General features: G+C 36.1%; 1 protein-coding gene across 8 annotated transcripts in view; it reads left to right on the forward strand.

Annotated features, from left to right (window-relative positions):
• The first annotated feature begins 137 nt into the window (after nt 1-137).
• WDFY3 (WD repeat and FYVE domain containing 3) overlaps nt 138-25,820 on the forward strand; it is a 244,267-nt gene continuing 218,584 nt past the window's right edge. For 4 of the 8 annotated variants that reach the window (XM_030313518.2, XM_030313519.2, XM_030313517.2 and 1 more), the window contains exon 1: nt 142-780. In XM_030313518.2, coding sequence (XP_030169378.1) covers nt 635-780 — 146 coding nt within the window. In that variant the 5' untranslated portion in view covers nt 142-634. Of the gene's footprint in view, nt 781-25,820 lie in introns of all 8 variants that reach the window. The other 4 variants (XM_030313515.2, XM_030313516.2, XM_030313522.1 and 1 more) reach the window with 3 other exon arrangements.

A 25,820-nucleotide genomic window follows, 5' to 3' on the forward strand; every position in this document is an offset into this window, starting at 1 on the left:
TTCATATACTAGGATTTTCATATTGAAATAATGGTAAATAAAATATTTTTTTCAGACTTTTGTTTTTTAAAGTAATCTCTGTACCCAGTGTGGAGCTTGAACATATAACTCAGAGATGAAGAGTCTCATGCTCTGTCGACTGAGCCAGCCAGGCACCCCAAATAAAACAAACATTTGAATGTCCTGTAGAAGGCATGCTTAATAACTTAAGCATGGGTTATAACCATTAAGTAGGAAGCAGTGTTTTCTGATTTTAAGTTAGGGCAAACTACAGTTAGCTTCAGATACTTGACAAATATACCTAGAGAACTAACAAGAATTTTTTGCTTTTTTGGCTCATAAAAGCAAAAAAAGAGTGTGATCTGTGATGTACAAATGAACACTGGACTGGAAATGGGGAAGAATTAGGTTCTGAACCTGGCCCTGCCACTAAGTAACTGTGTTGTCATTGATTCTTTGCATAATTTTTCCTGGTCTTAGTAGATGGTTTATAGAGACCAGATTTAAATGACTATATTTTTTGTGGACAGATTTTATCTGTCTTAAATAAGTCATTGTCATGTGTTCCACTATTAAATCATTGGCCACAAATAAGGAGACAAAGAGGGAATCAGTTGAAAATGAATGACTCATTATGCCAATACATATTCTGAAAATAAACTTTTTTTTTTTTCCTTACATCACAGGTATAATACTTCTCCACATCTGCTTCAGGAAGAAAGTGCCTGCCATTCCTATTGTTTCTACGCAGGTTCATGCCAGCCCAGAACAGAGAATCAGGTCAGTTTTAGGACTGTTTTGTGTGTCGAACAAGGAGCCAAGAGCAAGAATCATGATAGTCTTTCTTGCATCATTGTATTGTAGCAAGACCACTGAACTCTGCCCCAGAAGAGCTGGGTTTCAAGCCTTCTTTCCCATTGATGGCTGCGTAAGCTTAGGCAAACCTTTGCTGAATGGCTTGTAGTTTTCTGCACACCCCCCCCCCCCCCCACCAAAAAGGATATATTAGAATAAATTATCTTCAGTTTCAATTATAGCTTTAAAGCATTGTTACTTTTATTGTAGGTACCTACATAGAATAAAATCATATTTTTAAAACATCATTTTCATTCTTTTTTTCCCCTGGAAAAATCTAGTTGTAAGCACAGGCTTTGGAACTCTAACCTATTGTATTGTTCCTTGGAGTGACTAGTTTAAATGATGAGCTATGTTGTAAGGGACTCGAGAGTATTCTTGCTATCTGGTTGCCTTAGTTTTAGTATTATACTTTGCTTTATTGTTACTGAAACATTTTTTACATGAGGTTATTAGTCCTTCAATAATGTTCTTCGGCTTTAGAGAGGATAGCTTTTTGACCATGTTAGTTCTCTATTGATTGTACGTGACACGATTCAAATATCTTAAACAGAAAGGGGAAGTTATCAGGCTTTTGGATATATCCCAGGGGATACCAAAAGCTCTGGGGACATGGTAATGCAGCTGGGCTGTACAAGAAGAACCCAGAAACCAAAGACAGTCAGGTTTCCCTCACACTGTCAGTGTGGTGCTTCTGCTGTGCATCTGTCTATCTTTGGAGAACTGGCTTTCTTCATGTTTCCATTCCTTGTCACGGGAAGCATGGTTTTCACCACTTCCCTACATTCTGTATTTTAAACTTCAAACTCCCAAAGAAAGGCTAACAAACACTTAAGTACCCTATCCCAGATTTCCCAGAACAGACTCTGATTCTTTAGTCAGGTGTCCCTAAGCAAGTTGTACTTTGGGGCAGGGTCATTTTAAAACTTGACAATGGCTATCTTCCCATCTTTGTTTCAAAGCCTGTTGTCCAAAAAGGATCTGATTTATTCCTACTACAATACACGTGGCTAATAATAGAGGCTTACCCTTTCTAGGAGTATTTGTATTTCAGTTGGGATCAAACATTAAGCTGTATTTCCAAAACTGTGTAGAAGTGAAAATGTGAGTTCTGGTAGATAAAAATGATTAATATAGATGAAAGAAAAACATTAGGGATTGAAAGGCAGTATTTTAGGGTTTGGAGATGGAAGAAAATGAGTAACCCATGTTTGTATACTTAGAGGAGGGCAGATAGATAATCACATATTTTTTTTAGCTTATTTTGAGAAAGAGAGTGTGAGCCAGTGCACACGCTCAAGCAGGGGAGGGGCCGGGAGAGAGAGGGAGAGAGAAAAATCCCAAGCAGGCTCCACACTGTCAGTGCAGAGCCCAATTCTGAGCTCGAACTGACAAACTCTTGAGATCCTGACCTGAGCCGAAATCAAGAGTCAGATGCTTAACCAACTGAGCTACCCAGGTGCCCTGCACATATATATTTCTAAGGTTGCAGTGGTACAAAATTTAATACAGCAAGTAAAAGAAAAGCTTTTCTATTTAACTTTCTGAAAACAAGATTTGAAGTTAAGGGAAAGGACCATTAGGTTTAGTCTCAGCTCAACTATTAACTATGATTTTGCCTAAATCACTTATTCTTTGTGCACCTCAGTTTACTGAATCTGGGCCACTTACCAGCTGCATGACCTTAACTTCAAGACATCAGTTTTCTTCATCTTAAAAATGGAATTGGTGGTAGTGATACCTCCCAGGTTTCTTGTGAGGAATTACTATATGTTAAGTGTACAGAAAAGCTCCTGGCACATCAGCAGTATCACTTTTTGAAATGAGTGGATTAAATTACAGGATTGCTGGAGTCCCAGCTAACTTAAAAAAAAAAATAAAAAGAAATCTGTGGTCTAAGATATTTCTGATACGACCAACATCTTTTTTCAGATTTAAGACTTAGAAGCCTTGGCCATCTACTTGAGCCCTGCGTTAAGGCTAGTTTTGGTACTGCCAACAAAAGTTGTTTTGAATTAAGTGTAGGTATTAGTTCTCTATGGCTACATGTATTAATTTGTTAGGGCTGCTCTAGCAGATTACTACAAACTGGATAGCTTAAGCAACAGAAATTTATCTTTTAATGTTTATTTATTTTGAGAGAGAGAGAGAACATGCAAGTTGGGGAAGGCCAGAGAAAAAGGGAGAGAGAGAATCCCAAAAATCCCAAGAGCTGATGCAGGGCTCAAACTTAGAAAACCGTGAGATCATGACCTGAGCTGAAGTCAAGAGTCGGACGCTTAACTGACTGAGTCACCCAGGAGCCCCAATTTATTTATTTTTAAAAGTTTATATGTTTATTTTGAGAGAGAGAGAGAGAGAGAGAGAAATTAGGGGAAGGGCAGAGAGAGGGAGAGAGAGAATCCCAAGCAGGCTCCCTGCTGTCGGCAAACCATAAGATCATGACCTGACCCAAAATCAAGAGTCAGACGCTTAACTGACTGAGCCACCCAGGTGCCCCGAGACATATATTGAGAGAGTTTAAAAAGTTCAAGGAATTGAACTCCATACAGTATGAAAAGTGTGGATATATTTAACGTGAAGATTAAATTACAAGTTTTTAATTTTTTATAATTAGAAAAAAAATGCAAGTTGAAAATTAAAATAGCATTACAAATTAGACTATTGGGATTTTAAATTTTAGTTCAGTTTTTCTTTATTTCAAGAAATGATACCCTAAGTTTGGGACTTAGAAATCATTTTTTATATGAATTTTTTTTAAGTTTATTTATTTTGGGGGAGAGTGTGCACATGCAGTGTGCTCTGCACCGACAGCACAGATGTGGGGTTCCACCTCGCTAACCGTGAGATCATGACCTGAGCCAAAATCAAGAGTTGGATGCTTAACCACCTGAGCGATCCAGGTGCCCCAGAAATATAAATCATTTTTATCACACTTTATATCCCTTTTTGTGATACTTTTTTTCCCCCTTAGACTTTTGGTTTATTGACTAGAGCTAGAGGTTTCTATGACTTCCATCTTTGAGTTGTTTTTGACCGCAAGCATCCCTTATTTGGCTCTTGTTTTGAGGACAAATTATGTATTGATCTTTGTTGATAGTGGGATTAAAAATATTGTATAATGGGTGCCTGGGTGGCTCAGTCGGTTAAGCCTTTGACTTCAGCTCAGGTCACGATCTCACAGTTCATGAGTTCGAACCCCACGTCAGGCTCTGTGCTGACGGCTCAGAGCCTGGAGCCTGCTTCGGATTCTGTGTCTCCCTCTCTCTCTGCCCCTCTCCTGCTCGTGCTCTGTCTCTCTCAAAAATAAACAAACATTAAAAAATTTTTAAAAATATATTGTATAAAGATTTAAAAGCAGATATTAGTGAGAACTGCAGTGTAGTACATGTTTTGGTTAAGGTACCAAACTCAGTCATATTTCCAGGTTTCAGTCATGGTGTCGTTGCTTACAGCTCTTTGTCCTAGTACATATTTCTTAATTTCTCTTCTTATTTCCTATCTGTAAACTGAGTGTAGTAATAGTATTTAATAGAAGTATCATAAGGGTTAAACAAGGTAATGCTTACAAAGTCCTTAACGCTGTACCTGGCATATTGTAAGTAAAAGCTAAATTTATGTTAGCTCCCATTCATTGTTGCAAACAATGGCCTTAAGTCATTTTTATCTCTGAGTTTTTTAAGATTAGAATATCAACAAAACAGTGTTCTGCTGACAGTAATGCATAAACCTTCGTGTTTAGTTGATTACACAGTTCATTAGCATATTGGCTTTATTTTTGAAAGGCAGAATAGAGTTTGCCTAAAAGGATATGAGTTTAGAGCCATTGCTTAATTTATTGACTAAGAAAGGCAGGAAGGGATTGGAGAAATAAGTGTGCTGTTTTTGCTGTAGATCTCAAGAACTTTTTTGTAGTCCCCAAATACATACGTATGTGGTGTAATGTATCTGTAACACAAGGATGTCAACTTTTCATTTTCGTTTTCTTCTTAAACTTTTACCACTAGCCCCCTCCCCCTTTTTTTTGTTCTGTTTTGGCCTGGGGGAAAGGAGTGGGAGAAGGGATGTCCATTCCCTTTACAGTCTTATACAGGACTTGTCATTGCTGGTCTTCTTACCTGTGGTAGGATTGCCCCTTGCTCCTGTTTTATGAAGATCTCTGCTAATAAGGCACCATTAGGTGTATTGATGTGGTTGTGAGTTGACTGTGGCCACTTAGGAACATCCTAAGAAAGCTAAACTCCAGGGTGCTTGGGTGGCAAAGTTGGGTAAGCATCCAACTTCCACTCAGGTCATGATCTCACGTTTCTGTTCGTGAGTTCAAGCCCGGCATCAGGCTCTGTTGCTGTCAGTGCAGATGGTGCTTTGGATTCTCTGTCTCCCCCTCTCTTTGCCCCTCCCCCGACCCTGCAAGCTAAATTCCTTCTCCCTGTAGAAGAAGGATCTATGCCTAAATTGAGGGAAATGTGGAATTAAGAGGAAGTCTCCTGTTCACATACATTGTGGTCCTAATTTGGTGTCAGCTTTACATTGTTTGAGCACATTTTTGTGTGTTTTATTTAAATGAAAATGAAGAATGCCACTGCTCTCCTTAGGAGTTTGTAATTTGGAAGTGTTATACAACAAATGATATAGAAAGAAGAGAGGAAATGGGAGAAGATCTGAAGTATAATCTCTCAAGCTGGTTTATTATTTTCTTTGTGTGTGGTGGAGGAGGAACCTCAAAAAGCCTAGCCTAGAATTATTTTTGGAAAGTAAAGATCCAGTATGTTTTGACGGAATCAAGGATAGTTATGACTATGTCTATATGCTGAAGTAGAAAGTGAGTTAAAGAATGATTCCAAAACATATAGAGAAGGAAGGACACATTCTTTTTTTTTCTTCAATTTTTAAAGTATCTTGATTTTTAAAATAAAAATTCAGATACTTAGTTCTTTTTTACCCCTCCAAAGAGCTGAAATAATTTATAATGGTCTATGCTCTCTCCCTTCCATTTTTCCTCCTTCCCTTCTTAGTATCTGTCCCCATAATTTTAGACCTTTCAGTTTGGATCTTTTATATTTGGTCTTACTGCATGTTTTGTAGGAAGCAAATCACATTGTCATGTGTTCATGATGCAAGAGTTGTTTTCCTCCTTACGGTATCTCTAGCTCTTTCTTAACTATGTAATTGCCTACTCCAAAAAAAAAAAAAAAAAAAAAAAAGTTTCAAAAAGCCCCATAGGGATGAATTTTTGAAGTTATCTCAGAATCAGTCATGGTTCAAAACTCAAACTTTTTGGGATCAGAGGCTAAGATTTGGTTTATTTTTTAAAATCTTTTAATGTCAAAAAAAATCTTTTCAAATATTTTTACCTTCTTCCAACATCAGTAGATTAGCCTGATGCTTTGCTGTATCTAAGTGGGTATTCAGGAATAAGGGCTTCCTTTTAGGGTCAGAGGTTGTTGAAGGAAAGCTTTTACAAAATCTTAGGAAAAGGCAAGCTGTCCCCCCATTAAAGAACCATTCTTAGTTTACTGGTGGAGAGGCCATGTGATAGAATTAAGTTTTTTATGTGGGCTTAAATTTATCCCCCCTGTTTTTTTTAATTTTTAAAATACATATTATATATCTATAATATATATATTATTTATTCATTTTGAGAAAGAGTGTGCACAAACACAAGCGGGGGAAGGACAGAGGGAGAGGGAGAGAGAATCTCAAGCTGTCTTCACACCTAGCATTGAGCCCATCCAGCTCAGCACTGAGCCCAGGGGCTCGGTCTCACGACTGTAAGATTATGACCTGAGCTGAAATCAAGAGTCAGATGCTTAACTGATTGAACCACCCAGGCACCCTATCTCCCCTGGTTTTTTGATCAGTTTTATGTTTTTCATTTCCTATGCCTGCTAAAGAATTCTTGTTCAAGGAATTCACTTTTATAATATCATAGGTAGGGACATCTGGGTGGCTCAGTCGGTTAAAGCGGCTGACTTCGGCTCAGGTCATGATCTCACAGTCTGTGAGTTCGAGCCCCGTGTCAGGCTCTGTGCTGTCAGTTCAGAGCCTGGAGCTTGCTTCGGATTCTGTGTCTCCCTTGCTCTCTGCCCCTCCCCCACTCACACTCTGTCTCTATCAAAAAATGAATAAACGTTTAAAAAATATATATGTAATATCATAGGTAAGTGAAATCCACCCCTTCCCTTGAATAATAGTTAATGATAATAGATAATAATATTAATAGCAGTGTACATTTACTGTTTCCTAGGTTTTTCATGTATTACATCATTTATTCTTCACTACAATCTTGTGAGATTAATTCTATTATTTTACTAATTTTTATGCTGTTAGAAATAGGCACTAGAAGTACTTGCCCACAGTCACAGGATGAGGTAATGGCAGAGCCATGATTCAAACCTAGGAATCTGTCTCCAGGGTCAGGCATTCACCTGCTCTGCTGTCCTGCTTCTCTTATACATGAGGAATGACATCACTTATTTCTTTTCTGTAAAAGAATGTGAAACATTCTTCTTATATCTGAATTTATATTTGAAGACGGTAGCCTGTGAATATTCATTATATTAAACGTGAGTTTCAGGTATTTAATTATACTGTTAAGAAAGTAAGAAAACGTATACTAATAAAAAATGTTTGGAGCAGAATGATTTATTCTGTCTTCTCAGGTGACCCTGTGTAGGGTTAGTATTCTATTTTCAGGAAGAATCTATTGATTTGTGAGTAATTGAATCCCAGGCTTTGCTATATCCCCATTATATTTTTGATATTTAGTTTGCTATTTTGTTTCCTTTGGAAGTTCTGTACCCACATAGATGTCTATAACTTTGTTTTGTTTTGTTTTGTTTTAGAAAATAATTTTGAGAATAATTACCCTGATACCAAATACTGTATAATTCAAGCACAAGAAGTACAGAACTGAAGAACTGAGTGTATTTGTCACTTGTCTCCATTTCTTTTTCTGGAGTTGCTTATATTGTTTTGTTCCTCTCTGCCAAATGGTTTCCTTTGCTTTCTTAATTAGTGTGTAGTGGTCAGTTGTGGGTGTTAAGTTCGGCCAGCTCTTGGCCCCCAATAGCTAATTATCTTGGTTATCACATTCTAAATTCTAACTTGCTAGGAAAGAAAATCCATGAGAAAATTTTTGAGATTTTAAGTTTTATTATGTTTTAAGTTTATTGATTTGAATAAGCTCTTTGCTTTTTCTTATCTTTATGGGTATTAAGATTTTGTGGCAGTCTTATTTTCCACAGCTCCTAGTTTGTGAATCTGGAATGGGAGTGTAGTTGAAGTCTAAGGTTTTTTTTATTTTGTTTTGTTTTTTTGAGAGAGCACAAGCAAGAGAGAGGCAGCAGGGGGAGAGAGAAAGAGGGAGAAAGAATAAATCTCAAGCAGGCTTCATACCCAGCACAGAACCCAATGCGGGGCTCAATCTAACAACTGTGAGACCATGACCTGAGCCAAAATCAAGAGTTGGATGCTTAACTGACTGAGCCACCCAGGCGCCCCTGGTCTAATTTAATGGTGGAAAATGGTCTCTGAATTCAGTGAATGAATATTTTAGTCATATGATAACTGTAGTTTGAAGAATCATATGTCCTAAAAATATTTTTTAAAGTTTTACTTATTTAAGTGATCTCTACACCCAGTGTGGGACTCGAACTCACAACCCTGAGACCAAGAGTTGCACATTCTTCCAACTGAGCCAGCCAGGTACCCCAGGTCCTAAAAGTATTTAAACAGTGCCCTCTGTGATGTGTATTCCAGCGAAAAATGTGGTGCTGTCAGCCTTTTTTTTTTTTTTTTTTTAAGGTTCATTACACTCCTTTCTGCATGTTTTGCCAAAGAGCTGGGCCTCTGAGAGTGGTAGGATCTTTCAAGAATAAAAAACTATCTATCACAGAATTAGCAGAAAGGAAAAGAATATCTATGAGATTGTGTAAGGTACATACAAATAATTCACAGATTATGAAAATATACTTTGTTTCATGACCTTTTGTTTACCTCAATATAAGATGTTCTGATGGAGACTGTAAACTACATAGTTTAAGGAAAGAGTTGTGCAGCACCACCACAGATTTTCATCTTTGATAACATAAGTTTAAAGTACTGGTGATGTAGAATACATTTGTTTATATAGGAAAAAGAAAAAGTCGTAATTTTGTGTATCTTTACAACCTGGCTAGAGTGGTAACCCATTTTAAGATTTATCAGTTAGCATTTTGTAGACCAATGGGAAATTTCTTATTTCTGCTCTTTCAAAAAAAACAAGAAATCTAGAAACAGGTGGAGATTTCCCAGTGGTTTTATCCCTCTCCTTTTAGACCAGAGTTTGCATTTTGAAAGTTTTAAACCTACAGAAAAGTTTAATGGAAACTATAGCATACATCCAAATACTTTCAACCTTGACTCAATAATTGCCAGTGTTTTGCCACATACATTGTCATTGTGTTTATATACATTTCAGGGTGGAGAGGTGGCATTGCTGGACCATTTGAAAGTAATTTCAGCCGTCATAATACTTCACCTGTAAATACTTCAGCGTGTGCCTCCTAGAAATAAGGACATTCCTCTGTGTGACCATTATATTTTTCTCATGGGTTAACAAAATAATAATAATTCAGTACTGTTATGTTAAATCCAGTCCCTATCCAAATTCTCCAGTTATCCCCAAGATTTCTTTTACAGATCTTTTCAAACAACAATCTAGTTAAGGTCCACATATTACACTTGCTTATATCTCTCTACTCTTTAAAAATCCAAATTAGTTTCTCCTTTCTCTCTCTTCTTCTTCTTCTTCTTCTTCTTTTTTTTTTAATGATAGTGACCTTTTTAAGAGAGTCCAGAATGATATTTTTGTAGCAATCCACATTCTGCATTTATTCCTTTCTGGTGTCTGTCTAGTGAAACTGGAAAATAATTCCTGTCATAGAGCAGGAAGCCACATGAGATACATATGATAAAATTTATAGGGGAATTGAATAGTGACTGGAAGTAGTTATTACTGGGTTGAGGTTAGCAAATGAGAATAAGGAAGGTTTCTTTCAGGTTAATGGAGCAGAAGTTGGGAAAAGAACAAGAAAAGAAAGAGGTTAAAGGGAGTAAAGGGAATTCATATGACACCAAGGGATAGTAGCAGGCAATTTACTTGGTAAAGAGAGGAGTGGGTTGTGGAATCATAGTACCCAGTACCTAGAGGGATCGATGCTTGTTGTGTTTTGGCTGAGTAGTTGAATGAATGAAAAAGTCTTTGAATTTTCTGCCCTGACTGTAGAGAGGCATAGTGAACCCAGGTCAACTTGGCTGCTATTAGAAAAACAAAGGAGGTTGTGTGCATTAGACCTTTTGTATGTTATGAGGTTTTCTATGGAAGTAAAGGGGTATATTAATGTATTGTACTGCTTCTTGCAAATTTCTAAGGGAAAATTTGGAGTCATGATTTTATGCCTTGCCTGTATGTATATGTATTAGAATAATTGTATAGATACCATAAGTGAGAAAGCTTCAGTTTTATAACTTTTGTATGCAATATATTTGTATAAAATATATATGCAGTTTTATATGTAGTTACATGTTGATACCTTGAACTGAAAAATTAAAGAATCTACAAAATGAAAGTGGTAGAAACATGGTTCTGTGTTTGTTTATAAATATTTTTAGTACTCATAGAATATACTTTGATGATGAATAATATTGCTCTCAAGTAACTTCTGATAAAATGTCAGATGTTCACAAAGACATAAGTAACTTTGATTATGTTCAGTTTGCTTTTCAATTAGGAAAAATTGAGAGAGGGCTAGTTAATTCTCAAAATATTGATATTTTTATATGAGAGAAATCTGTTTTACTATGAAACCCTAGAGAATAGTCTTTTTTCTCCCTTTTCTTTCCCTTACCTTCACTACTTATCCTTCCCCTACCTTTAATTAGCCTACCCTACCCTTCCTTCTGTTTCCTACCTTTTTCTTTCATTCCTTGCTTTTAATGACCTCTACTGTTTCCAGAGGTCTTATCCCGTGTTACTTGTCTAAGATACTGCTTCATAGCAGTTAGTTTATGATTGGGTCCAACAAGACCCTGCAGTTTTTTCATGACTAAGTTTACAATTTTGTTATACTAGCTTTTAAGGCTCTAGGCAGTAATTTTTGCTTATTTGCTTCTTAAGATCCAAAGTAATAACATTTTATCAGTGTTGGGATTCTTAAGTTGATCTAGTAAGTGCTTTCCTACCTATGTTCAGGACCAAGTGAGAAATACAGTGTGACATGATCAGATTTGATTGGGCTTGGGCACTCTGTAGCAGTGTGGAGAGTGGTTTAGAATGAGGACTGATGGAAGGGGGATCGCTAGTAGGTTGTAGCAGTAAATCTAATGGGAGATGCTAAATAATTATATCCTAACCCTGTTCACTATTAGAGAAAAAACGACAAATATAAAAGATACTCTTTTATGATATGCTCCCTTTGAGTGTGGGAGTTGAAGGAAAGGAAGGAAATGAACTGAAACCATCAGGTGGTCTAGGTTAACTGCCAAGTTTCTACCTGGATGACTAGTTAACTCTGTTCCTGCTTAGCTGTGTAGAAATTATAGAAGAAAAAATAAAATTTAGGGAGAAAAATAATGTGTTAGATTTTTGAACATAACTTTAAGAATTTCAAACTTGCAGAAAAGTTGCAAAAATAATAAAAAGACCAAAAAAATAATATAAAGACCATCCTTGTGCCCTCTGTTCAGATTTACCTGTTAACCTTTTGTCCCAAATGCTTTATTACTCACTTTGTGAATAAATGTTTCTGTGTATATATGTATAAATATACATGCATGTATGTATTCTTCTCATTGAATCATTTTGAAAGTTACATTGAGCATATCATAGCCCTTTAGTCCTAAATACCTTAGTGTGGGTTTCCCAAGGATAAGGATAATCTTATATAGAGCAGTCTTAAAAAACTTTAGTAGATTTAGCATTGCTGTATTACTTTAATCTGCCATTTTCTCATTTTGTCAATTGATCAAATGTGTTTTATAATAAGCAGACTTGTTCCCTTCCAATACGGAATTTAGTCTGTGATCCCATATTGCATAGATGTCATATCTTCAGTATCTCTTAATCTGTAACAGGTCTTCAACTTGTCTTTGTCCTTTATTACATTGTCATTTTCAGAGAACATAGTTATCCCCTTCCCCCCGCCCCCCAACTTTTTTCTTTTTAACAGTGTGCCTTAACTTCAGTTTATCTGATGTTTCCTCTTGATAAGATTCAGGTTATGCATTCCTGGATGAAATACTACATAAGGGTTGTGTCTTTCTTAGCACATCATATCTGGAGGTATACAGAGCCCATCTGTTCCTCATTTTGGTACACATTTTGACCACCTGTTTGTTTCATTGTCTGATTCCTTCACTCTATAGTTACTATACTCTCTTACAATTAATAAGGAATCTGTGAGGAGATACTTTAAGACAATTAAAATACCCTCCTCTTCATCCAAATTTCATCCCCTTTGCATAGGGTCTACTGATAACTTGTTTCAACCAATTGTTACTGGTGTGGTTGTTACATGATGATTTTTTCCAACTCCAGTACTTCCCCTACTTTTACCAGTGATTACTCAACATTCTATTCAAATAAGAGCCCCTTTTAAAATCTATCTATATTGTTTTAATTATTGAACTTCTGGATTCCTGTTTGTTTCTCAATGATTAATAATTCATTACCGTTCTTAAATATTTTGGTTCTCAAATTGTCCCAGATCTCACCAGTAAGATCCTCTTTCTCCGTGCTGGCTCCTGTATCCTTTTACATTTTTTATTTTTTTACTTTTCAAGTACTTCATTATTTTCATCATTAATAAGACTCCTCTTGTATCTTCTCTGTCCCTAGAATGAGTCATTTCTCCTAGGAGCGGGGGTTGGGAAATTATAATAGGAGCCAAGATCTGGACACTTAGTATGTATGTTGCTGCCGGATATCTTTGCTTCTGGGCCCTTTATTAGGGGACAAAGCTAGAAAATATATGTATCTTTATATGTACAAACATATATATGTGTATACACATTTGTATGCATGTGCTCATATAACATGGATATATGTTTGAACATGGATATATATTTTAGAAATATTAGTTCACAGATTTCTCTGTTTTCCCTTTCTGTATAGTGAGAACACTGGCACTTAACAATATCAGCATTTTTATTCATTTACCCTAAATGAGTATCATCTAAAATGATTTCAGAATTGTTTCACCTATACCACCATAAAAACAACCCAAAACAACACCCCACCCTTATAGATAACTAACTTCATTGGTTTCTTGTTTATCCTTCTAATATTTCTTTTGCAACAATAAGCAGACATGTATTTTTTCTTATTTCCTTTTTTTCTAACACAAGCATGCATGCTGTCTGTATAAATACTTTGGCACTTAGCTGTTTTCACTGAAAAATGTACCCTGTATCAGTTCACAGAGATCCTCATCATTCTTCTGTGTGTATGTATGCAAGTTTATTTGTCCTGTCTTCTGTGTTTGGTTATCCAGTCATTTTGCAGTTTTAGAGTACTGCAATGAACAACCTCATGCATGTCTTTTTTACTGTTGGAGGTGGACCTCAGGTACCTGGCTCAGCAGGTAAATGGACATTCAGTTTTGCTACACATTAGCGAATCCCCTTCCACTGCACCTGTACTGGTTTGCGTTCCCACCAGGAGTATATGAGAGCACCTGTTTTTCCACGGCCTGACAAAGAGAACGTATTGTCAAAGCTTTTAACTTTTGTCAATCTGAAGGGTGAAGAAATAGTATTTTAATGAGGTTTTAAGGTGCATATTTCTTACGTGTTAAGTTTATATCTTTCAGATATATGACTCATATATATATATATAGGCATACATAAATATCTATACATGTCTTTTTTTCCATTTTTCTTTAGGATTTTTGGTCTTTTTTTCCGAAAGTTTTTAAAGTCCTTGTGTATTAGGAGCATTAGCTCTTTATTTGCTACATATGTTTGCAGATATTTTCTCCCAGTGTTCTCATTTGCCTTTTGACTTTGCTTATGTTGTTTTTTGCCATTCAAAAATTTAAAAAAAAAATTTGTTATGTAGTCAAATTTATTAATGACTTCTGTAGGCTGGCATTTTGAGTTATAGTTAGAAAACATAATGAATTTGAACATAAATTTGCTGTATGTAACAGTGAAGAAATGAGGTGGTTGTCTATGCCAGAAAAATAGGGATAATTCTCTGTGCTGTATCACCCACAATTTTACATCTTAAAGCCTGAACCATAGTAATCTGTTTCATATGTAGAATATGCCAATTTAATTATTTTAACTTTTTATTGCAAAAATTTCACCCATCCATAAAACTAACACATACCTATCATCCAGCTTCAGTATCAATTAAAACGTCTATGCCAAATGATCTAGATTTCAGGGTTTTCGTTTATTGCTAATTATCTTTGTAAGGAGGGAAGATTGACCTAGCCTAGCCTAACAGGCTTTGGCCAACTGGCCTCCCGGGCTCTCTGGCCTCTTTCCAATGGTCTTGGCACCAGACCTGACCTCTTTCAGGCTTCTGTAACGTCACCATGTCCACATATCTGAAGTACATGGGAAAAAGGTGAGAAACATAATAGGTTAGAGACTACTGTGGCATGCATCAGTGAAAATAACTCAAAAGAAGTCTGGTCGATGAATGCATTAAAAATTATATCTCTTAGTTTGGATCGAAATAAACACTGTTTACTGTGTACATATAGATAGCTATTAAACGAGGAGCTGCAAGTACCTTTTATCAGTGAGCCTAGGACAACTTACAGATGTTTGCTAGCCAGCATCTAAACATAACACGGAAAACACTCAAAGATTCTAATTTGCTTAATGGAATTTTCCTTGTACTACAATTATTTTAAACTGGAATTATATTGCTTTCACTTGATAGCCTCCATGGAAATTGTTTTATTAATTCGGTATATTAATTTTCAGTTTATCAGAGTCTATGATTAGTTTGAAAGAATGACTAGACATCACAAGGGCTCTGGGATTTCTTCTTTTCATTTTATGGGTCTGTATTCCCTTTGGAACAACATTCTCAATGCATCAAAACCCAGTTGAATTGCAACATTAGAATTTCCAAATGGCTTTCCTTCCTCTTTAAGTAGAAGCTGACCAGCCACTTACCAGTAACCATATGCTGAGAATATCAGTATTCTTTAGAAAATATTTTAACAGAGGCAGGAAGGAAAACCAGTGAATTCTTAATGATTATTAATCTTTTTTATAAGTAAAGTCCACATTCGGTTTCTTTTTTTTCACTGAGAATAGCAGTGGTAGTGATCATGGCAAGACAGAATACTTGCTGGCAAGAACTGGACAAAGAAGACTGGCATAGTCACAGGGGAATGTTGCTGCACTGGCCTGTATTCACTGGTTTTCCTGTGGCCATTTCTTGTGAACTTGTTTTGATGAACTAAACTTTACCTTTTGCTTGTATTTTACATTTCTTGTCGTTTCTGTGTCGTCATGTTTTGGTTTAGTTTGTGATGTTGTTCATCTCTCTTCTAAAAATTAGAGCCTATCCACAAAAAAGTTGGTTTCCTAGGGGCACCTGGGTGGCTCAGTCAGTTAAGCGTCCAAACTCTTGATTTCTGCTCAGGTCAAGATCTCACACTTCGTGGGCTTGAGCTCTGCATAGGGCTCTGTGCTAACAGCATGGAGCCTGCTTGGGATTCTCTCTCTCTGCCCCTCCCTGCTCTCGTGTACATGTGTGCACTCCCTCTCTCAAAATAAATAAATAACATTTTTTTTTAAAGTTGTTTTTCTTACAGCTATCCTGCATGGTGATAAAACATGATTGTTTTATGGTTAACATGTTGCCTCTAAATATATGATAAGGCTCTACTTTTGTGGATGAGGAACATCAAATATAATTTAGGATTAAGTTTATTATGAAACAGAAGTTCTTTATTAGTTTTTGGAAAATAGTAGCATTTCTGAATAGAAAACAGCATGTTAAGCGATTGGTTTTGTGCCACTTGATAAAAGCAGAAGACACATTGTGGTGTTTTGTGCGTACAGGTTTGTGTGTGCAATTAAGATCTTCCCTCTTTTATTTTTTAAGACTTGTGGTAAAATATATGTAACCTAAAATTTACCATTTTAACCATATTAAATATTTAACCATATTTAATAAGTGTATAATTCAGTGGCATTATGTACATTGCAAACGTCATATACCATCATCACCATCTATTTGTGAAACTGTTTCATCATCCCAAGAAGAAATTCTGTACCCGTTAAGCAACGCTTCCCCATTCTCCTTTCTCCTGGCCCCTGGTGACTTCTGTTTTACTTACTGTCTCTATGAATGTCAATATTCTAGATAATTTCACATGAGTGTAATCATATTTGTCCTTCCTTTTATGTCTGACTTATTTAAGATGTTTTCAAGGTTCATTCCGTTTTGTAGCCTCTATCAGAATTTTGTTCTTTTTTATGGCTGAATTATATTCCATTGTATGTTGGTAAAAGAATAATCTGTTTATTATTTCTGCCTTTTACTATTGTGAAAACTGCTATGAACATTGACTTACAGATATCTGTTTAAGTCCCCATTTTTAATCCTTTTGGGTATATACCTTGGGGTGGAATTGCTGGGTCATATGGTAACTCTAATAAACTTTGAGGAGCTGCCGCACTGTTTTCCCTAGTGGCTGCGCCATTTTACATTCTTCCTAGCCAAGTACAAGGATTCCAGTTTCTCCGCATCCCTGCCAACAATTGTTTTTTTCCATTTATTTGTTCATTGCCATCCTAGTGGATGTGAAGTAGTATCTTACTGTGGTTTTGATGTGCATTTTCTTGATGATTAATGATATTGAGTACCTTCTCATGTGTTTATTTTAGGGAAATGTTTGTTCAGGTTTTTTGTGCTTTTTTAAATTGGGTTATCTTTTTGATGCTGAGTTGTGGGAGCCTTTTCTTTATGTATCCTGGGCATTAAACCCTATTCAAAGATATGATTTGCAAATATTACTCCTTTCCATGGGTTGTCTTTTCACTCTCCATAGTACCCCTTGATCCAAAAAAGGTTTTAATTTTGATGAACTCTAATTGGTTTCTTTCTTTTTATGCTGTGTGGTTTGGTGTCATATTTAAGAAACCATTGCCAAATCCAAGGTCATGAAGAGTTGCTCTTATGTTTTTATGTAAAAGTTTTATACTTTTAGCTTTTAAATTAGATCTGTGATCCATTTTAGGTTTATTTTTGTGTGTGCTTTAAGGTAAGGGTCCAACTTCATTTTTTTTACATATGGATATCCAGTTCTCCCAGCACCATTTTTTTGTTTTTCTAAGAAGTCCTTTCCTCATTGAATGGTCTTGGCCCCTTTGTTGAAAATCAGCTGAGCATGTATGTGAGAGTTTATTTCTGGGCTGTCTATTCCATTCCACTCTATGTCCATCCTTAATGCCAGACATTGTTTTTTTATCACTGTATTAAAGGTTTTCTTTTTGATTGACTAGTTTATCATTCTTAATGTGAACCTTTAAAATTTTTTCTTGTATGTATCTTTAAATTTTCCCTTTAGTAGTTTCATTTAGTTGACAGTACTTTAACAAGAACTGCAGATATCAACTTTATAATGAATCCTGTTGGAGTTAGTGTGCCAGGAAAATTAATACTAAAGCAAGCAAATTTGGAGTTATTGATGCTGCATTTTCTTTGGAAATTAGAGGGAAAAGCATAAAGACAGAAAATGAATGATGCTTGCACTTGCTCACAGAGATTAAAAAGAATTGGAAAGACCAATTATTTATATAATGTAGTAAGTGATCTTTTAATTTCATGTTAAATGTCATTTTATTATAGTTCCAGAAGTAATCTACTTAGGAGGAGGAGGATCGGGGGTGGTGGTGGTGGAGGTGGTGAAACTCTTCAGGAATTTTATAAAAGAAAATAATTTGTATTTTGTGAGGAACATTTTCAATAAGGAGCTAGTAATGGCAGACTCTTAAGTATTAAGCCAGATCTGAATAACAATGTTTATTAGGCTTGTTTTATGTTATAAATTTCTAGCTTAATTTTGTCTTCTTTCAGACTGCAACAAAAATTAGAAAATTAGAACATCAGAAGTTATTTCTTTCTCTGTTGATATACAAGTTTTTTGTTTTTACACTTTTTTCAGAGCAGGTTTATACTCTCCCCCTCTATATTTTAACTGTAGTCCTTAAATTATTTGGGATTTATGAAGTAAATCTATTTTGTAACAAGAATACTGGATTATAAATTAAAGATAGACCTCTCTAAGAAAATACAAGTTAATTAACCTCTTTTACAGTTTGCTATAAATGAATTTCTACTATTTTAAAATTTCTACTGTGACTAGATAGAGTAGATCAGTGCTAGGGGTAAACAGATGTTTTAAAACACGGTCTGTTTCCTAAAGGAGCTTACATTGTAGCTTAGAGCCAGTTCTTGTACTGAAAATTTATGGACTCTGAAGTCTTGAAGAGTTTGAGTCTAGCCTTAGAAAAACAAAATCAAATTTTTGAGCCAAATAAGAACAGTGAGTTATATTCTGACATACCTGACTCATATACTCAAGGAGGGATAATACAATATTTTCCTAGCCCTTTTATGTTAAAAGGGGGGGGGGGACTGTATTTGATACCAGCAGTAAAACAAAAATGTTATAAATATACAAAGAGTTGGGCTTATCAGTTGTAAATGACTATTATGGTTTTAGATTAGGTGAATTAGAATGATGCAAAGTCACTTACACCTTCATCATATTGACTTTCTAGCTCCATTTTTTTTTTTTAAGGACAATGGTAATTTTACAATTCACTTTCCATTTCAGAATGTGTTGGTGATTTTTTAAATTTAGAAGCCATGTGATATATACCAATTAAGATTTTCTTTTATTCTAAATATTTTTATATTACTGTGATTTTCCTTTTTTCCAGTTTTGAGGTATTGATGACATTTAATTTCAAATAGAATCACAAAATTCTGTTTTTAAACCTTCTTAGTATTTATTGATTTCACCTCCTATTTTTTGTTCTTTTGGCTATTAACATACCGGGCCATCATCCAACCTAAACTGAATGGCTACGATTTCCTTTTAACTGTCTGTGTTAGACAAAGCTCCACTTGAGCCCTTTTCTGTAGTGCAAGAGTCCGCTTTATAGAATGCAAATTTGATTTTCTTACTCTGCTTTTTGAAATTCTCAGTGTCTCCCTATTGTCTTTAGGTAAAGCTGAGAGTGTGTCATAGAACATGTTTTTTTTTTTTTTTTTTACCCAGCTGGTGCTTATACCTCCAGTCCCTTCATACCTCATCTCTTAGGCTTTCCTCACCCCTCACGTGGTGTGTGTGTGTGTGTGTGTGTGTGTGTGTGTGTGTGTGTGTGTGTATACACATATATATAGTATATATACGTATATATATTTGTGTATGTATATATATACACACACACACACATATACATATATACATATGCATATGTATACATATATATACTATATATGCACATATATACATATGTATTACTATATATACATATATATACATACATATGTATATATGTATACATACGTATATACTTATGTACATATATACATATGTATGTATACATATATATACATACATATATATATACACACACACCACATCCACTTTTTATTCTTGCACGAACTTCTCATTTTTCTCTCCCTCTTGAAATTTGATACTGTGTGCTAGGTATTCTTGTCGGGTCTTGGGTTTACCTTTTTTAGAGCACTTTTACTATATTGCCTGACTACTTAATTTCTGTCCACTCTATTTAGTCATAGTGTCTTATTTTTCCTCTTTTATCTAGGGCTCATGGTGACTGGGACATAATAGGCACAGATTGATGTTTATTGAATGAATGAATGAATGAATGAATGAACTAGTAACCTATTGCTGTGATATAATTTACCCTAAAACTTAATAGCTTAACAAGGGGTGCCTGGGTGGCTCAGTCAGTTAAGCATCTGACTTTGGCTCAGGTCATGGTCTCACAGGTTCAAGAGTTCGAGCCCCACTGCGGGTTTGTGCTCACCCTCTCTCTCTCTCTGCTCCTCATGGGATTCTCTCTCCCTTTTTCTCTGCCCCATGCTCACTCATGCTTTCTCTCTCTTTAAAAAGAAAAGAAAAGAAAAAAGAAAACTTAATAGCTTAAAATCAAAGCGTTTGTTACCTCCCAGTTTCTATGGGTCAGGCACTCAGGCATTCCACTCAGGAATGGTTTAGCTGGGTGAGTCTGGCTAAGAATCTCTCAGAGGTGTTACTCATCAAGATGTTGGCTGGGCCTATCTGAAGGTTTGCCTGGGCCTCGGAGGGGGGATACTTGCAGAATGGCTCACTCACATGGCTGTTGTCAGAAGGCCTATTTCTTGCTGGCTCTTAGCATGAACCAGTTCTGTTGACATAGACCCCTCAATAGGGCTACTTGAGTATTCTCATGATGTGGAAGTCAACTTCCTTTAGAGCAAGTGATTTGAGAGAGAGCAAGGAGGAAGCCAGAGTGCCTTTTATGATATGGTCATACACAGTCACTGCCACTACATTCTGTTCCTTAGAAACACATCACTAAATTTAACTCACAATTAAAAGGAAATTCTACCTTTGAAGGGAGGAGTATCAAAGAATTTGTGGATATATTTTGTAACTACTACAGAAACAAACAATAATTGATGATTCTCTCTTGGACCCAACCCAAATAGGTCATTCTCCCTCTTTATGAAATACATCTGTTTAAATGGAAATACATTTTTGGGGCTCCTCGGTGGCTCAGTCGGTTAGATTAAGCATCTGATTCTTGATTTCAGTTTACATCATAATCTCGAGGTTCGTGGGATTGAGCCCTGCATCAGCCTCTTCGCTGTGACAGTGTGGAGCCTGCTTGGGACTCTCCCTCTCCCTCTCTCTCTCTGCCCCTTCCCTGCTCATGCTCTCTCTCTGTCTCTGTCTCTGTCTCTCTCTCTCTCTCTCTCTCTCAAAAATAAATAAACATTAAAAAAAAAGAGCCTCTCTTAAAAAAATAATAAATGGAAATACATATTTAAAGTATGCATTTATTAAAATATTTTACTTGTTTTTGATAAAGTGACTAGATTGTACAGTTAGGTGAGCTAATCTAAATATTCATAATTTTGTTATTGCTCTTTCACTTAGATTTTGGAAATAAGAAAATTTCCCCTTAAGTTCTATATTGCCTGTAAAATGAATGTGACACAGAATCCACTGCCTTAAGACTTATTACAGGTCTTCAAAAAATCAAACTCCTCCTATATGTAAACTGTATTTATATGCTTTTCAGTGAGAAAAGGATAGCTTTTTAAACTTGTAGCTTAAAACACAAATTAATTGTACAAAAATTAAAGTCTTTTTAGCCTAATACACATAACTTGCTTTTTTCAAGAAAAATTACAGTTGTTAATGTGTGCTAGGCATTTTACTAGGTGCTGGGTATATATCAGTGAGCAGAACAGACATACATTCTTGTCCACTTAGAGTTCATGAACTGGTAGAGAGCGGGTAATAAACAGATAAATAGATATTTACCAACAGCAATCAGTGCTGTCTTTGGAAGAAATGAAAAAGGTGAAGTGATAGAATTATGGGAAGACAGACAGAGTTACTTCTACATTGTCAGAAAAGGCTTGTCAGGAGAGGTGACCTTGAAGCTGAGAAGTAGAGGAGTTATTCCTGCCAGGAGCTTACAGGAAGAGGGAACGCCCTGCAGTGTGAACAGTTGGTGAATGAGGAGTTGAAAGAATGCCTGGAGATGTCCAGGGGGAGAGTGGAATGGAGTTTGAGAGGTAGAAAGAGATGATATGAAAGAGTTTAAGAGACTATTATAAGGAGTATGGATTTTATTCAACACATTGAAAACCATTAAAGGGTTCTGCAGTTCTGTATTACAGTTTGTGTTCACCAAAACAAAAAGGCTCTTCGGCTGCAAAAGAGAAAATAGGTGAGCGAGAAAGTGGGAGAAGAGTAAGAAGGCATTATAGCAGTCCAGGTGAGCCATGGTGGCAGCTTGATCTAGAGTGGTAGGAGAGAAGAGGATGGATTTGACATCTAGTTCGTAGGTAGAACCAGTGGGACCTAACATGAAGGAAAGTGAAGACAATGCCCAGGTTTTTGCTTTGAGCAGACCAGTGAACAGTAATACTCTTAAATGAGATTGGAGGTCAGTGAGAAGGGAAATCAAGAGTTTATTTTTGACGGCGTTGATTTTGTTGTACCTGTCAGTGGACCGTCAGATGGCAGGCAGCTCTATAGTCCTGGAGCTCAGAGATTTGAGAGGAGATACGCAGATGGTATTTAAAGTTTTGGAGTGGATGAGGTCCTTTGTGACGTCCTACTTACTTTAGCCTTTAGGCAACATTGTTTTCTTCTTAACAACAACAACTGCAGCACAGAAAGTTTGGTTTATTTCTATCTACTATGTACTAAAGACAAGTTTTGTTTTATTTTTATTTTGTCAGCGGTATAGTTAAATGAGAAATTTAAATCTCCAGCCACTTGTTGAATGAATAAGCGACCTGTATCAGCTGTGTGACTTTGGAATTTTAATTCTCTGGGCCTCAGTTTCCTTATCTGCTAAAGAGAGTAACAGCAGAATTGTTTTGAAGATTAAATGAATTAATTTATCTAAAGTGCCTAGGATGGTGTGTGGTACATAGTATAAATACTCAACATTCTTTTATTTTCCTTTTCCTTGCTTTTAATTTGTTTATATGTGTTTCTCAACAGGAGAGGTGTTTGAAACAGGTGCTATATTTAACGCACTATCTTTTAAAAATTTTTTTTAATGTTTATTTATTTTTGAGAGCGAGAGACAGAGCATCAGCAGGGAAGGAGCAGAGAGAGGGAGTCACAGAATCTGAAGCAGGCTCCAGGCTCTGAGCTGTCAGCATGGAGCCCGACGTGGGGCTAGAACTCGTGAACTGAGAGATCATGACCTGAGCTGAAGTTGGCCACTTAAGCGACTGAGCCACCCATGCGCCCCTAATGCACTATTTGTAAATGATGTTAGGTAGACAGAAATGGAGAGATACAGATGTATAACATTTTGTGTGTGGCATAGTTTCTTAAATATGTGACAACTGTTACTTGCTAAATGTTCATGGAGTAGTTTTGTCCTCATTTCCTCAGATTGTCATAACTCTTCTGTCTTTAAAGAAGGTCCTTTTTTTTTTTTTTTTTTTTTTTTTGAGAGAGAAGGAGAGCACATGTGCACGCACATGCACACACAAGCAGGGGAGGGACAGAGGGAGAGAGAATCTCAAGCAGACCTCACACCCAGTGTGGAACCTGGTGTGGGGCTGGATCTCACAGTCATGAGATCGTGACCTGAACTGAAATCAAGAGCTGGATGCTCAACGGAGCCACCCACGAGACCCAAGAAGGTCATTTTTTAAGTAATGAAACACTAAGATAAAGTTTTGTATTGAAATATTTTTGAAGTCTCATGAGTAGGAGAATGAACTAAAAAGCAGTATTATAGAAGTTATTTCTACTCTTATGTATTAAAGCTTTGTAATTATTACTATATAATCCTCAATTACATATTCAGTGTCAGATATAAAATTGGGTAATCTAATGCTTTGAAGGCAAAGATAAAATGCTAAATTTGAATCTCTGAAGTCTACTTCTAATTCATTCTCTCCCCCACCCCTCTTTTTTCTCTCCCTTCCTCCAAATAAAAGCAGTGACTCAAACAGACTCTCCTCATGTGTATTCTGCTTTGGAAAATACTCTAGGGGTATTCTGTTACTTTGAAATATGGGATCATATGTCTAATATCAAAGGAAAGACATTTATTCCACATGTATTATTTCAGTATTCTGTCACCTAGATGTGCTCAAGTACAGCTACCAGTGTTTTGAAAGAAGGGCATGTATTGTATGGTGGGGTTTACAGTAGACCTTCTTACTTAGTCCCTTACATGTGGGATAGAAAAACCTTTGACCTTTGTTCTCTATTAATACTTCTTGATTCTTTGAAGTATTGGCAAAATGGTACAGAGAAACTCCTTATCCCTTCTAGAAACCTGTGATAAAGTAGAAAATCTTGTCCAGTAGATGCATCACAACCCTATTACCTTTTATGTATGAATTTGTATCATTGTAGAATGAAATGTCTCATCAGTTCTAAGATACACATTTTTTTCTTATGTGCAATATTTTGACACTGGAATCATCTTGCAGTAGATACTGGAAAATTGTGTCATTTTTTTAATTGGCAGTGTTTTTTTCTTGGTACATAAAATAGTAAGTCTTACAGTTGGTGGTATCTTGGATTTGATGAAATATGGTAGCCCTTCAACTTCAAGTCTCTAGCCATAGAATATATAAATTTGATATTAACTTACGTGCATGTCAAATAATAATTATTTTTTCATTAAAAAAATGTTTAATGCTTATTTTTGAGAGAGATAGGGGGAGGGGCAGAGAGAGAGAGAGGGAGACACAGAATCCAAAACAGGCTGCAGGCTCTGAGCTGTCAGCACAGAACCCGATGCGGGGCTTGAACTTATGAACCCCGAGATGATGAAAGCATCTAAAGTTGGATGCTTACCTGACTGAGCCACCCAGGTGCCCCAGGAATCCCTGTTTTAGAGATCAGATCATGTTTTTTCCATTTATTTTCTATTCAGTGTTGGTAAGTGTAGAGGTCAACAAACTTTCTGTAAAAGGCTACATAGTATTAGGCTCTGTGGCCCCTATAATTTCTGTTGTAGCTATTCAGCCCTGCTCTTGTAGCACAAAAGCAGCCTTAGACAACACAAACGAACATAGCCGTATGTTCTAGTAAATTTATTTACAAAAGCAGTCTTGGGGATGAATTTTGCCAATAAGCAAAGTTTGCTAAACCCAGAGTAGAACATTATAATGATCAAGTGACTTCTGAAACATCAGTCCCCAGAATACTTATAGATCATCTTTGAGGCTTTGCCCATGTATTTGGTATTTAAAACAAGTTTCTTTTCATTCCCGCAGTTGCTTGTCCATTCCATATCTGTGTCTGGCTCAAGGTCATCAATTAATACTTCACAAACCAGTAGATGTTTGTCTTTGTCCCTGTTAGTGATCTTTGGTTCAAGTTTGCAAATGATTTTTCAATAATTTCTTGGTTTGTGGTATGTTTGTTATTCTATAGATAAGGTAAGATCAGTGAAAAACTGTTAACAGACTAAAAAGTCAAAGATTTTTTTCATACCATGTCTGAGAATAATAGTTTACTTTAATTCAGTCCTCTGCCTTGATTGTCAGGGTTGGTAACAAAAAATTGACCATATTTGGATCCAGGCCTATAAAGTTTAATCTAAGAGATAACGCAGTGAAGTTAATTGAGTATGAGAGGTGGTATAGTGAAGTTGTTATGAACACTAACTATGGAGCCAAACAGCCTGATTAAATGAAGGCTGTACTGCATACTCGTCTTGTGAGCATGGGCTACTTACTTAATCTCTCTATGCCTCAATTTTCTCTTCTGTGTAATGTGGGTAATAGTAGTACTTCTCTCATGGGGTTGTTTTGAGGATTCAACAAGTACCTAAAAGTTTAGTATCATAAATAAGTAAAAATATGATTTCAAGCATAAGATATTTGATATTTATAATATTTCCATTACTATTGAATTTAATTAAGTCAGAATAATTTGCCCTTTAAAATAATAACTATAAAAGGAGCTTATAATGTTTTCTCCTTTTTACCATGGACGTATTTAAAATATCGGGGCACCTGGGTGTGGCTTAGTCAAGTGAGTGTCCAACTTTGGCTTCAGTCACGATCTCATGGTTCTTGAGTTCAGGCCTCACTATCAGCAAGGAGCCTGCTTCAGATCCTTGTCTCCCTTTCTGCCCCTCCCCCACTTGTGCCCTCAAAAATAAACATTTAAAATAGCATTCTTTTCTCTATGTTCACTTCATGG

This window comes from Lynx canadensis, chromosome B1, assembly GCF_007474595.2.
Source record: "Lynx canadensis isolate LIC74 chromosome B1, mLynCan4.pri.v2, whole genome shotgun sequence".
In the NCBI taxonomy this organism is placed as follows: domain Eukaryota; kingdom Metazoa; phylum Chordata; class Mammalia; order Carnivora; family Felidae; genus Lynx; species Lynx canadensis.